Source organism: Dipodomys ordii, unplaced genomic scaffold (assembly GCF_000151885.1).
Source record: "Dipodomys ordii isolate 6190 unplaced genomic scaffold, Dord_2.0 Scaffold52, whole genome shotgun sequence".
In the NCBI taxonomy this organism is placed as follows: Eukaryota; Metazoa; Chordata; class Mammalia; order Rodentia; family Heteromyidae; genus Dipodomys; species Dipodomys ordii.
In genome coordinates, this window is record NW_012267268.1 from 4383171 (window position 1) to 4393745 (window position 10575).

At 54.8% G+C, this 10575-nt stretch overlaps 1 protein-coding gene across 1 annotated transcript in view; it reads right to left on the minus strand.

The window, feature by feature from the left end:
* Positions 1-10172, minus strand: part of En1 (engrailed homeobox 1) — a 14389-nt gene extending 4217 nt beyond the window's left edge. The window contains exons 1-4 of the mRNA XM_013020666.1: positions 10143-10172; positions 9070-9181; positions 5308-5430; positions 2216-2310 (exon numbers count right to left, since the gene is read on the minus strand). Of these exons, the coding sequence (XP_012876120.1) occupies positions 2216-2310; positions 5308-5430; positions 9070-9181; positions 10143-10172 (360 nt within the window). The remainder of the gene's footprint in view (positions 1-2215; positions 2311-5307; positions 5431-9069; positions 9182-10142) is intronic.
* Positions 10173-10575: the final 403 nt, after the last annotated feature.

Here is a 10575-nt window from a genome sequence, read left to right on the forward strand (position 1 = left end):
GCCCGTGGGGGTGTGCGGAGGAAGGAGGCCGGCAAAAGCCTCGGCGAAGGCACGGGGCGGGTGCAGGAAGAAAAAAAAAAGAGAGAGAGAGAGAGAGCCCAGGCGTCTGGCCTGGATCGCTCGGTCTTATCGAGCAGCTAGATCTCGCTGTCTCTCCCTCTCTTAATTTGTAGACATCCAGATATAGAGACACTTGGCTATTTCTTTTTTTCTCTCTGCAATCAGATGCAATGGTTTGTTTCAAATGGGTAATAAGCCACGGCCAAAGAAGAAGAAGGAAAAAAAAGGAAAGAAAGGAAAAAAAAAGCTCCAAGAATTTTTTTTTCTTAAAGGGAAAAAATAGTCTTTAAAGTCTAGCCATCTTCCTAGGCAGGAGTGAGGGGTTTGACTTCCCCGGGTGTCACGCTCAGCTGTGCCCAGAGCGCGAGGCTGGCAGCGCCTTTCATCGCCTTTGCTTGTTTTTGCAGGGAGAGCGCGTCTCCGCCAGCGCCGGGCTGCTTTTTTCCCCCCTCAAATCTCTGACAGCTCGGATCTTTGCACAAACTCTCGCTTAAAAAAAAAATCACCCAGGCACACTTTTTGCCTTCAAACCGGAAGCACGTGAGCCAGGGCCGCACGTGTGCGGGGCCAATGGCGAGACGCGACTCGCGCTGACATTCGCGGCTCGGCCCAATGGGTGCGCGCGGGACTTTGCGGATAAATAATCCGGGGGCGGCGGCCGCGGTTGGAGAGGGGGTGCCTTAGCTTGGGCCCGGTGCGTCTGGTCCGCCGCCCCCCCCCACTCCATACCCGCGCCCTCCCTCCTCCTTCAGATCGGGACTGAGGATGAGGAGAAGAGACCAAGGAGGGGTGGATTTCATAAACAACTTGTTGGGGAAATGTAGGATAATGGATGCGTGAGCGCTGACACTTGGACTGGGTCAGGAGGCAGAGGCTTGGGTTCTTTTGCACTCCTATGCCTGAGAAACTCAGTGTCTCCTGTCTCTCTGTCTCTGTCTGTCGGATTGCCTGTCTCTCAATTACACATACATGTTTCTGCTGTTAAGGGAGAAAGCTTGTCATTGCCTGTGCATGTATGTGCGGGCGTGTGCACGCCTTGTGGAATAGGCCTGTGATGTGAAATAGACCTAGAGTTGGCTACTTTCAGAGGTGCACTTTGGCTATCACTGCAACTGAGAAGTCTCACTCTGTTCTTTCTGACAGATCCTCATCCATATCCTTCCCTGTTCAAACCTTCAACACTGGGGAGCTGATCTGGTGCCATAGAGGCAGGCCCAGAGGGTGAAGAAGAGCCGAGAGCAGGCAAACTTCCTTTCCTGGCGTCCAGAGTCCAGACTCTCTTACTGTGTAGAGATGTCCCGGGAAGGCCACTGGCTATGAAGTATCAGAATGCCTAGGGGTACTAGGCCTATGTTTCAAGTTCCTCCCTGTTTGATTTCCCTGCAAAGTAAAAATCAAATAAATAAATAAAAGCCCTGAGCTCTTTTGTGTGGGGGGCGGAGGAGGGAGTCCTGGCCAGCCAAAGATGTGGGAGAATCCCCTAGTTTCTGGGTAATTTAATTGCTTTCGATTGCATCAAACTCCTACGATGTCTTTAGGATCTATCTCTACACTTTTCTTTAGCTTTGAGAGATTACGGTGCCTCTCGCTGCTCCCATGTTCAGGTCTTTTGAGCTCATCTGGAAAGTTTTCCCTACCTAGGGATGGGGAGGCCGGGTAAGATGGTTGAGGATCTTGGCTCTGGTAAGGTTTGTTGTGGGGCTGTTTTGGAGGGCTAGGGCTAGGACTGTCGGCTAAGGCCTTGGCACAGATGCCTTACTGCAAATCCAGTGAACCTGCTCCCCTTGAGCACCATCTGTGACCTCACATCAGGAAAGGATCCCTTGAAAGAGATTGCCATTTGTGGGGGGGGCATATGAATAAAGCTCCCTACCCTCAGCCTTCCAAAACAGCCAGCCCAGTTAGGGTTAGGTTCGGAGGAACATGCAAATAAAAACAGGAAAAACCCAGTTACGCAGTAACTGAAGTTTCTCCAAGAGGGGAGGCAGAGGGAGTTGGTGGAAGACAAGAAATCTTATTACTCAATGTATCTTGAGGATTGCAGGTTTTTCTGATTTGGGGACTCGGTTCATAACTACACCTGCGCACTGGACAGGAAGAGAACCTCTCCCCGAGCGCTGCAATGGGCAGGCCCACCACTGGTCCCTTAACTTGCCCAAGCCACTCCCAGACCCGTCTTGGAGTCTTCCAGGTCCCCTTTGGCCTCATACCCAAAGACTCCCCGAAATCTCCAGGTGCCCCCACTCTCTTCTGAAATGGGGGGTGGAGTCTTATTTATATTTAAGTTCACAAAATTGAAATCTTTATCCCGCAAGCGAGCGTGGGTACTTAATTAAATTCTAATTAGGACACTATCAATATCCTATTTAGCCGCGTAGCTTTTGTGCGCCGCGGTCCCTTTCAGCGCGGTAAATAGGGTCTCGACGCCTTATCTCCCCTGCAGGAGACGCCGTGAGAAGGGCTGCGGAAGATAATTTATAGGTTTTAATTACTCTTCATTCCGCCTGATCAGCTTGGCGTTCATCACAGGCCTGTGAATAAAACCCTGGTCAAAAGCTCTGTCACATCGCGCTGGCAAGACGCTTAATCAAAGTGAGCGGCCCCGCGCGCCGCGCGGCCCGGCTCCTCCACGTAATTTCCAGCCAGCTGATAAAGCCAGCTGAATAATGCGGCGGCCCTTTGGAGACACCATTTACAGAAATGACTTTATTGACGGCTTAACGTCGGTAATTCATTTTACCTTTCATGTAGTGGAGCCCGGATTTGTTACAGTAATGGGATGATAAATGCACCCGCGGCCCACGAGCTCGGGCTGGATTAGGCGACGCTCCGTGCGCGCGTTGGCTTGTCCCCCCCCACCTTTTCCTAGGCCCAGCTTGGGCCGAATGCACTGTACCCCACTCAGTCTGCGCTCCACGACCCCCGCCTAGGCTCTATGCCCTCCTCTTCCTCCTCATACTGAACGTACTATTGGGATATGAGCGTGTTGGCGTCCTAGCAAGCCTTGGAGTGAGGTGTGTGCCGGCTCAGGGATGAATGAGCAAATTGGCTGAGACGTGTGTGTGTGTGTGTGTGTGTGTGTGTGTGTGAAAGAGAGGTCCAGGAAACTGTGAGCCCGGAGCTGGGCATGTGGGTGAGAAGCTGGGGGCAGAGTGATCTTTGTGTACAAGCATGTGGGTAAAAGGGTTTGAGAGAACTGTGAAACAGAGAGTACAGTGGTGCACGGGTCTCTTCCAGAGTGCTCCTTTCTGCTTTTGGCAGTTAAGGAATTTTTTTCCAACCTGATAGACACCCAAGGCAGGATGGTAGGGTGGGGAGCCTGATGGAAGCAGGTGAGGGAGGCTGTCCCAAATGGAGTGTAACCCCCCTCCCCCAGAAGCCATCTGTTCCTAGGCCAATGGGCTCAGAAGACAGAGGAGCCCAATATCTATTCATATTCTTTGTAATTCTGAGTTGTGCAGTTACCTGAGCCATGTCTCAGGAATTGATTGTCCCCAGGTTACCTTTCCGTAGCCAGCCAGATAAAAGTAGAAAATGACAAGAGAGCAAACGATTTTGTTTTGTTCTAAATGCGAAAAGTGAAGGGGAGCCTTCTTCCTCTTTGAAAGAGGGGGTGGGGCTCAAAATGCTGTCAGTGCTCAGGAGTGATGTCAAGATAACTATGCTCAGATAGTAGAGAGCTCCAACACTCAGCCCCTCTCATCTCTAGACTTCCTACAAGTTGGAGGCTAATCTAGAGCTGTCACAGGGCTTGGGACAACGGGCCAATCGGAGAAACAGTGTGCATGTATTTGGGGAGAGGGGCTGCTAGAGAAGTTTGAGGATCATCTAATATGAAGACCTATAAATTTTCTAGGAGTAAAGCCTTAGAATTTTTTCCTTTCCCCTGCCCTTTTCCCATCTTGTAAAACCTACTTAGTAATCTTGGAGACTTGAGGAACAGAACTTTCGATGGCGGGGAAAGGGAAGGAATCTCTTAAGAGCTTTGTGTGTCTGTGTATAATTGTGTGCTGGTGACAGGAAACCTTCCTGTGTGCATAATAGTGTGTATGTGAAAGTGTTTGATGAGATTTTGCTGTGTTCTTTCCTTAAGTGAAATTTCCCACTACCCAGTGCTTCGGAGGAATTTCAAATTTCGTTGAGGCAGACACATGTTGGGTGCTGTGAGTTTCCAACTCTCCTTGGAGGATGGGCATGAGGGGGAGAATTGTGAAATTTGATGAAAACCCTGCAGCTTGGCCTGACGTGTGCTCCACTGGCCGAGAGTAGGAGCGTGTTGCCTGCACACGGTGGTAATCGCATTTCCAGTGTAGATCAGATGGCAGTGGGGCCTCGTGGTGCGGGACATGAATGAGTTGTCGGAATACAATAGCTTGCAGCCTTCCTACGGGGACTGGGTGACCAGCGGTTTTGTTGGGAGTGAATGCGAGGAGATTTCTGCTACAAGTGCCGCGGTATTATTATGAGCCTGAAGGTCAGACTATACATCGCAGGTCCCCAAAGCCTATAGACCTTGGGAAATGTGGGGCCTCGAGCCCCGTCATTGTACCTGACAGTCCTTTCAATAGACTAATTCAATTAACGCTTAGGGTTTCGGTCTTCATTTGAAGGCGATAATAATGTGAGGGGTGGGTAGGTGCTGGGGGGATTCGTTGGGGTTTTGGTTAGGGATCCGAAGCAGTTCTGCTTGGAGCTTGGAGTGGGGGTAGACAAGCTGAGAAATAGAATTAAGCTAGTGGGGTAGATGCGGGTGGGAGCGAGGTACACCTTAGAAAAAAATAAACCCTTCTGTGGACTCCTGAAACAGGGTTAGCAGCTTTGTCTGTTGGCACCCAAGAAGAGTTGTGGGCAGGGGCAGGGGCTCGCACACAGGATTTCTTGTTTTCTTGGAAACACACCCATAAGTGTCTGCAGAGCCAGAGAAAAGCCTGCTTTGGGGAGAATGTCACTTTTCGAAATTTCAGTATTTTGGTTTATGTGCTTCGCATCTACTACTCCAGAGTTTTCTTCCCTTTACCCCAGGGAGTAGTTCAAGGTTCTTTTTGTTCCAGAAAATCTCTCTCTCTCTCTCTATCTCTCATCTGAGTTGAGATCTTTCTCCTCTTGACTGTGGAAAACGGGTGATAGATTGCCTGGCTTTTCATAAATTGATTCCGAAGGGCCTGTCTGGATTCTGGCTGCCCCGAGGCCGGCCCAGTGCCCGCCGCGTTCTGCTCTCGGTGCCGAGGAAGCCGGCAGTGAACACACCCGGCTGCTCGCTGCTCGCGGGTTTGCGCCGTGTTCGGGCTGCGCGGGACAGAGGCGGGCGAGATGCAGGGCCCTCGCTGGGGTTCTGGGCAGCCTTCTTCAACCCTATTTGTAAACCCAGACCTGAAGCACAACAGCCGGCCGAGTGCCCTGAACCTGAGAGTTTCAAAACTTGCGACTACACGCACTTCTCCTTCTATTTCCCACTTTAATTCGGCATCCCTCTCCCTCATACTGAATCCTACCCCCAAATCCCAGAACCCAAACTCTTGAGAGTTCAACTTTCTCTTTTCCTGAGGGGGTGGGGGGGGAGAGAAATCGGAGTGAATACAACATTTGCAGTCGCATTTTCTTCTCTTACTTTATTTTGATTTTCGTTCTCACCCCTCCCTCCTCCCCAGCATGTTCCAGGGGACTGACGCCTCCCGAGACTGGCAAGTCTCCCCTCACCCCAGTCCCCACCTGACCGAGTGGCTGCTCCGGCCTCGATCCGGCTCGGCCCGGCTCGGGGGGTCCACTGCCTTGGAGTGCGCGCTCGCGGGTGGGGGCGAGCAGAGAAGCTAGCTAGGAGGGGCCAGAGCAGCTTCCGGGTTTTCTTCCCCGGGACACCCCAACCCTCCGCTGAGTTCCTGCTCCCCAGGAGGAGATCCAAACCCCAAAATAGGAGACCAAAAATTTTTTTTAAAAATCGATGAGAGAAAAGAAGATAAAACAGCATCCAAATCCTTGGCTCAGAAACACCCCAGCGACTCCCAAACCGTGTTCTTTTTGCTCGCTCTGGGGATTAAGTGTGCGCCTCGGGACTCCTCTGGGGATCCGAGTCGTGCCGGACTCGCCTCCCCTGGCCCACTGGGAGAAAAGAAATCCGAGAACTCACTCTCGATGCCAGGGCTGCGAGCTGGCCGCGCTGCCCGCCTTCCTCCCCGCCGACCCCGAAGTCCGGTCTGGGAAGCGTCTTCCTTTTGCCCCGGGGCTGCATCCTGGCGACGTCTCTTCCCCGAGAGTGTGCAGGGCAAAGCTCCGTTCTCCAGCAGAGCTGGGCGCTGCGGACGCGTGGGGAGGGGGCGGGGTGCGGGTCGGAGAGGCTACGGGAAAGTTTAGTGTGGAAGGTGGGGCGGAGCGGGAAGGGTCTGAGCAGCCTGGAAGTGGAGGCGGAAAGGGGGAGGGAGGGCTGGCCTGTCTCCCTTCTCAGACTGGATCGGAAGCCGGCCGGTCAGGAGGAAGGGGCGTCTTGGCAGATGCAGGCCGTCCAGGGCCACCTTCGCGGTCTGCCCGCTTGGGCGACGCTGCTCCGGGCGCGCGGGGCGGGGGGGACGGGTGTGCGGTCCTGCGCGTGCGTGTTTGCGTGTGACCCGGTCTCGGGTCACACACATGCTCAAGGTGAGGGCCAATGTGTGTTCGATGTGTGCAGACCTGGGAGTTTAGGATGCGATTCTTCGATCGTTCTGCCACCCTGCCCACGTGAGTTTATGCTGGGGCTTCTCGCCCGACTGCGAGGCCGGATGGAGGGTCTCGGTGTGCGCGTGTCTCGGCGTGTTTTGTGCGAGCTGAGAGGGGGGAACGCAGTTCCTTCTGGCCCCGGCGTTGGAAGCAGTGACCCAGGACGTCTGCCCAAGCCAACCGCTGTCCGTGGAACCCTCTCTGTTCTTCCCAAACTTTCTCACGATCGTCTTTGAACCCGGCAAGGGGTGCATTTAAATTCACATAAAAAAAAAAGAAATAAAAGGCCCCAGGATTTTTGGTTTCCCACCTATCCCTATCTCAGCATTTCTGGCTGGACGGCGGCGGGGAGGAGGGTGGGCTACACGTGCCAAGGTCAAGATCAAAGGGGCCTGGAGGAGGAGGAGGACCTAATCGAGCGTAGGCCCGCTGGCCTCGTTACGCTGCGGAGCTTTGGAGAGGGGAAGGGTGTGGGTCAGGCTCCGACGGAGGCAGCCGCTGCCTCCCCTCCCCACTCCCCCCCACCCCGCCCCACTGCTCAGAATCGAGGGGCGTCCCAGTTCCATCCCCAGGAGAGCGCGCAGGCGCACCAAACAGTGGTCTTCTGGCCGCCGGAACCACTCCACGTACCCCGAGGTGAGGTGCTCTCTTCCCAGAGCGCGCGCGAGGAGAGCGAGGTCAAAGGAACACAATCCGGGGTAGGGGTAGGGATGGGGGCGAGGGGACACGTTCCCTTTTCCTGTCCGGATCCTACTTGGGGATTCTCAAGATGCCAGCCTTTCTCCCAGCCCCTGGAAGGTTAGCTACTTCCTCTTTGCCAGGAATCTGTCGAGGACGGTGGAGTTAAGGGAGGAGTGGGGGGGGGGCTGTGCAGAAAAGCTCTGGCTTCACTTCCTGGGGCGGGGTGGGGAGTGGAGAGAGGGGAGGAGGGAGGAGGGGGGGTGAAGTGGGCTGCAAAACCCACCCTGAAGTCATTCCAGGCACGTCCGTCTCCTCCTGCGCCCCGGACACCCGCCCCAAAATTGTTATGCAAAGAAGTCAAGTATGTGATTTTCGAGCGATCAAAGCGGCAAAGCCAAATATTAGAGGAGAAGTCAATAATGGATGAGCAGATTAAGAAACCCATCTCGCGGACAATTATCGCCGCAATTGAAAAAGCGCCTCCAAACCCCCCCCCCCGTTTATCCCTCCACCCTCCGCCCCCATATATAAAAGACTAAAAAACATTAAAAAAAAAAAGACAGCAATGGTGGGGGCTAGGGCTGGCAGCCAAGGAAGACAACCTGGAAGAGAGAGATGGAGAGTAGCGCGTATTCGTTAAGGAGGAGATAAGGCCTTCTAGGGGTAACCCCAGGTCGGGAGGGGGTGGGGAGGGGAGGTTCTCTGGTCCAGCAGGTCGAGTATTTGCCTTCGGAGGCCCAAGTTTACTGAGCCCCCCCCCAAAAAAAAGATGTCATGTGAGATCGAGCCAGTCTGCTGGGTTTTTCATTTCGACCCATTGGGCACCCAGCCAGGTCTCCCCGCACAGCGCCCCTTCCCTTCTTTCTTTTGGAAAAGCGACCCAGGCTGGGGGTAGGGTGGAGAACCAGGAGGGAGTGGTGCGGACGCATTCCGGGTTGGTTTGCCTGTGGGGAACCCGCCACCTGTCGGTGACGTCGGAGAACTGCACCGGTGGTGGCGCTCCGGGGTTGGGCGAGGCGGTGCCGAGGTTTGAATTTGAAACCCCGGAATCGTGGAAGGGAGACGGGAGACTTCCGGTTTCTTTCCTGAGTCTAGACTGTCTGAAGTGGCAGGGAGGACGGGATTCCTGGGGAAAATAGTATCCTCCTTGGGATTCTTTCATCTCAAGAGAGCCAAACCTGAGAGAAAAGTCCATGTAGGGGTTGTCTGCTCTGTAGAACACACCTGAAACTCTCCAGCGGGAGACGGGGCCTCCTCTGCCCGCTCAGTGCTGTGTGACCTGGGGTGGGATCTTAGATCTCTCTAAGCCTCGTGCTTCTTACTTATAAGTAAGGCGTTGGATTGGCTTGGTCCTCTCCCAATTCTGACTTTTATAAACATTTAGCATGGAACCATCCAAGCAGTTTGTACAGACACCCGGCTCGCCTTTCCATTGATAACTTTAATAGACTTTGGATCATTACAGATTATTCTCATATGGAATCTAATTTATAGATGAGAGTCTAATGTAGTCTAATCGCATCTGTATCGAACGCATAAGTCCTTCAATGATATCTCTAACCGTTTTCTCGGTTGTCTGAAGATTTCATTTGCGATTAGCATGTTTCTTGTCTCCGATTATTCTAAGTTCCATTAGCTTACCAGTTTCTTTGCAAACAAGAAAACTTCGTCGGCTTGGCAGGGATGGTGACTGCTGGAGAAGTTTCCAGACAGAGAAGACCCGCTCCCAGGCTCGGTCCATGCCAGCGAGGACCTGGAAGAAAGGAGCAGGAGGAGACCGAGCTAAGGACCAATCGGAGCCCCAGGGGGAGGGCGGGCAGGGTGCGGCCGGGCCAGGCCGGCGGCCCCAGGCCACACCGGGCGGGCCAGACCAGCCCCGAGCGCCGGAGACCCTGGAAACCTCCAGCTACGTTCTGCAGACCTTCCGTGAAATTAATAAACCAGGGATGGAGACGGAGGGCAGTGTTGGTTAAGATCGCGTGTGGCTTTCGAGTTGAGGTTGGACTTGGCATTCGTGCACGGCCTGGGGTTCAAGCCAAGGGAGCGGTCGGAGGTTCGGGGTGAGCGAGTGGGTCCGGCAGGGACGGGGCCGGCGGCCCGGGCAGCCGATCGGCTTTGCCCCCTGTTCCCCACACACACACCTAGGCGGCTGGACAAGGCCTCAAACCCAAGAACCCCCTCGCCCCACCTTCAGAGGGGACTGCCACATCGAACCTGGGACCCTTTGCTTTCGGGGTGTGGGGAGTGTTTCTGGCCTTTCAGTCTGGGAGCTGGGGAGTCGTTCTTGGGCCTCCGGCTTTCCCTAAAGCGGCAAATCTCAGGGTTCAGGGAGTCGACCCCCAGGAGGGTGTCTGAGGGTTCAGGTCTGCTCACCTGCCCTCCTTAGCGGCCAGTAGAACACCGGCGAGACCCGGGGGTCACTGGGGCCTTGGGGCGGCCAGGGGTTTACCCGGTGCCCAGCCACCCGGAATCCCCCGGCACCAGTGGTCGGTGGTGCCTGTTCACCACGCCCCATTTGTGACACCAACACTTCAAACCCAGAGCCCCACGTGGTGGAACCCTGACTTTGCGGCCTGGGCCCCAGACCATCCCCACCCTCCACCCCCCTCCATGCGCGCCCGGGGCCAGGGCGGCTGGGGCAGGTTAGGTTAGGCCGTCCTGAGGATCGAGCGTCTGGCTCAGCCTGGCGCTGGGGCGCTGGGGCGGAGGCGCACTCTGAGCTGGGCCCGCGGATTGAGAGGCATCGTCGACCCTCCCCGCCGGGCCTGGGGGCGTTCTGGGGCACGGGGTGCCCAACCCCGAGCCCTACTCTCCCTCCGGGAGGTCTTCGGATTTGAGGATCCCAGAAGGAGCCAAAGTCCGGTAGGATGCACAGAGTTACCCAGAGCCCGCCGCGAGGCCGGAGGTGGGGGGTGAACGCAGGCTGCCCCTTGGAGATCTTGGGGTTCAGGCCAACCTCCGAGATGGGCTCCTAGTAGACACTAGGACGCTGTTAAACTTAATGTCCATATTCTACTCGGTTGTCGCCCTTCTAAGACTGGAGAGGAAGAGAGAGAGGGAAACAGAGATAGAGACACACACAGAGAGAGTAGAAATATGAATTATCTTCTCCATTTCGCAAAAGTAGAAGAGACCAAGAGACACAAC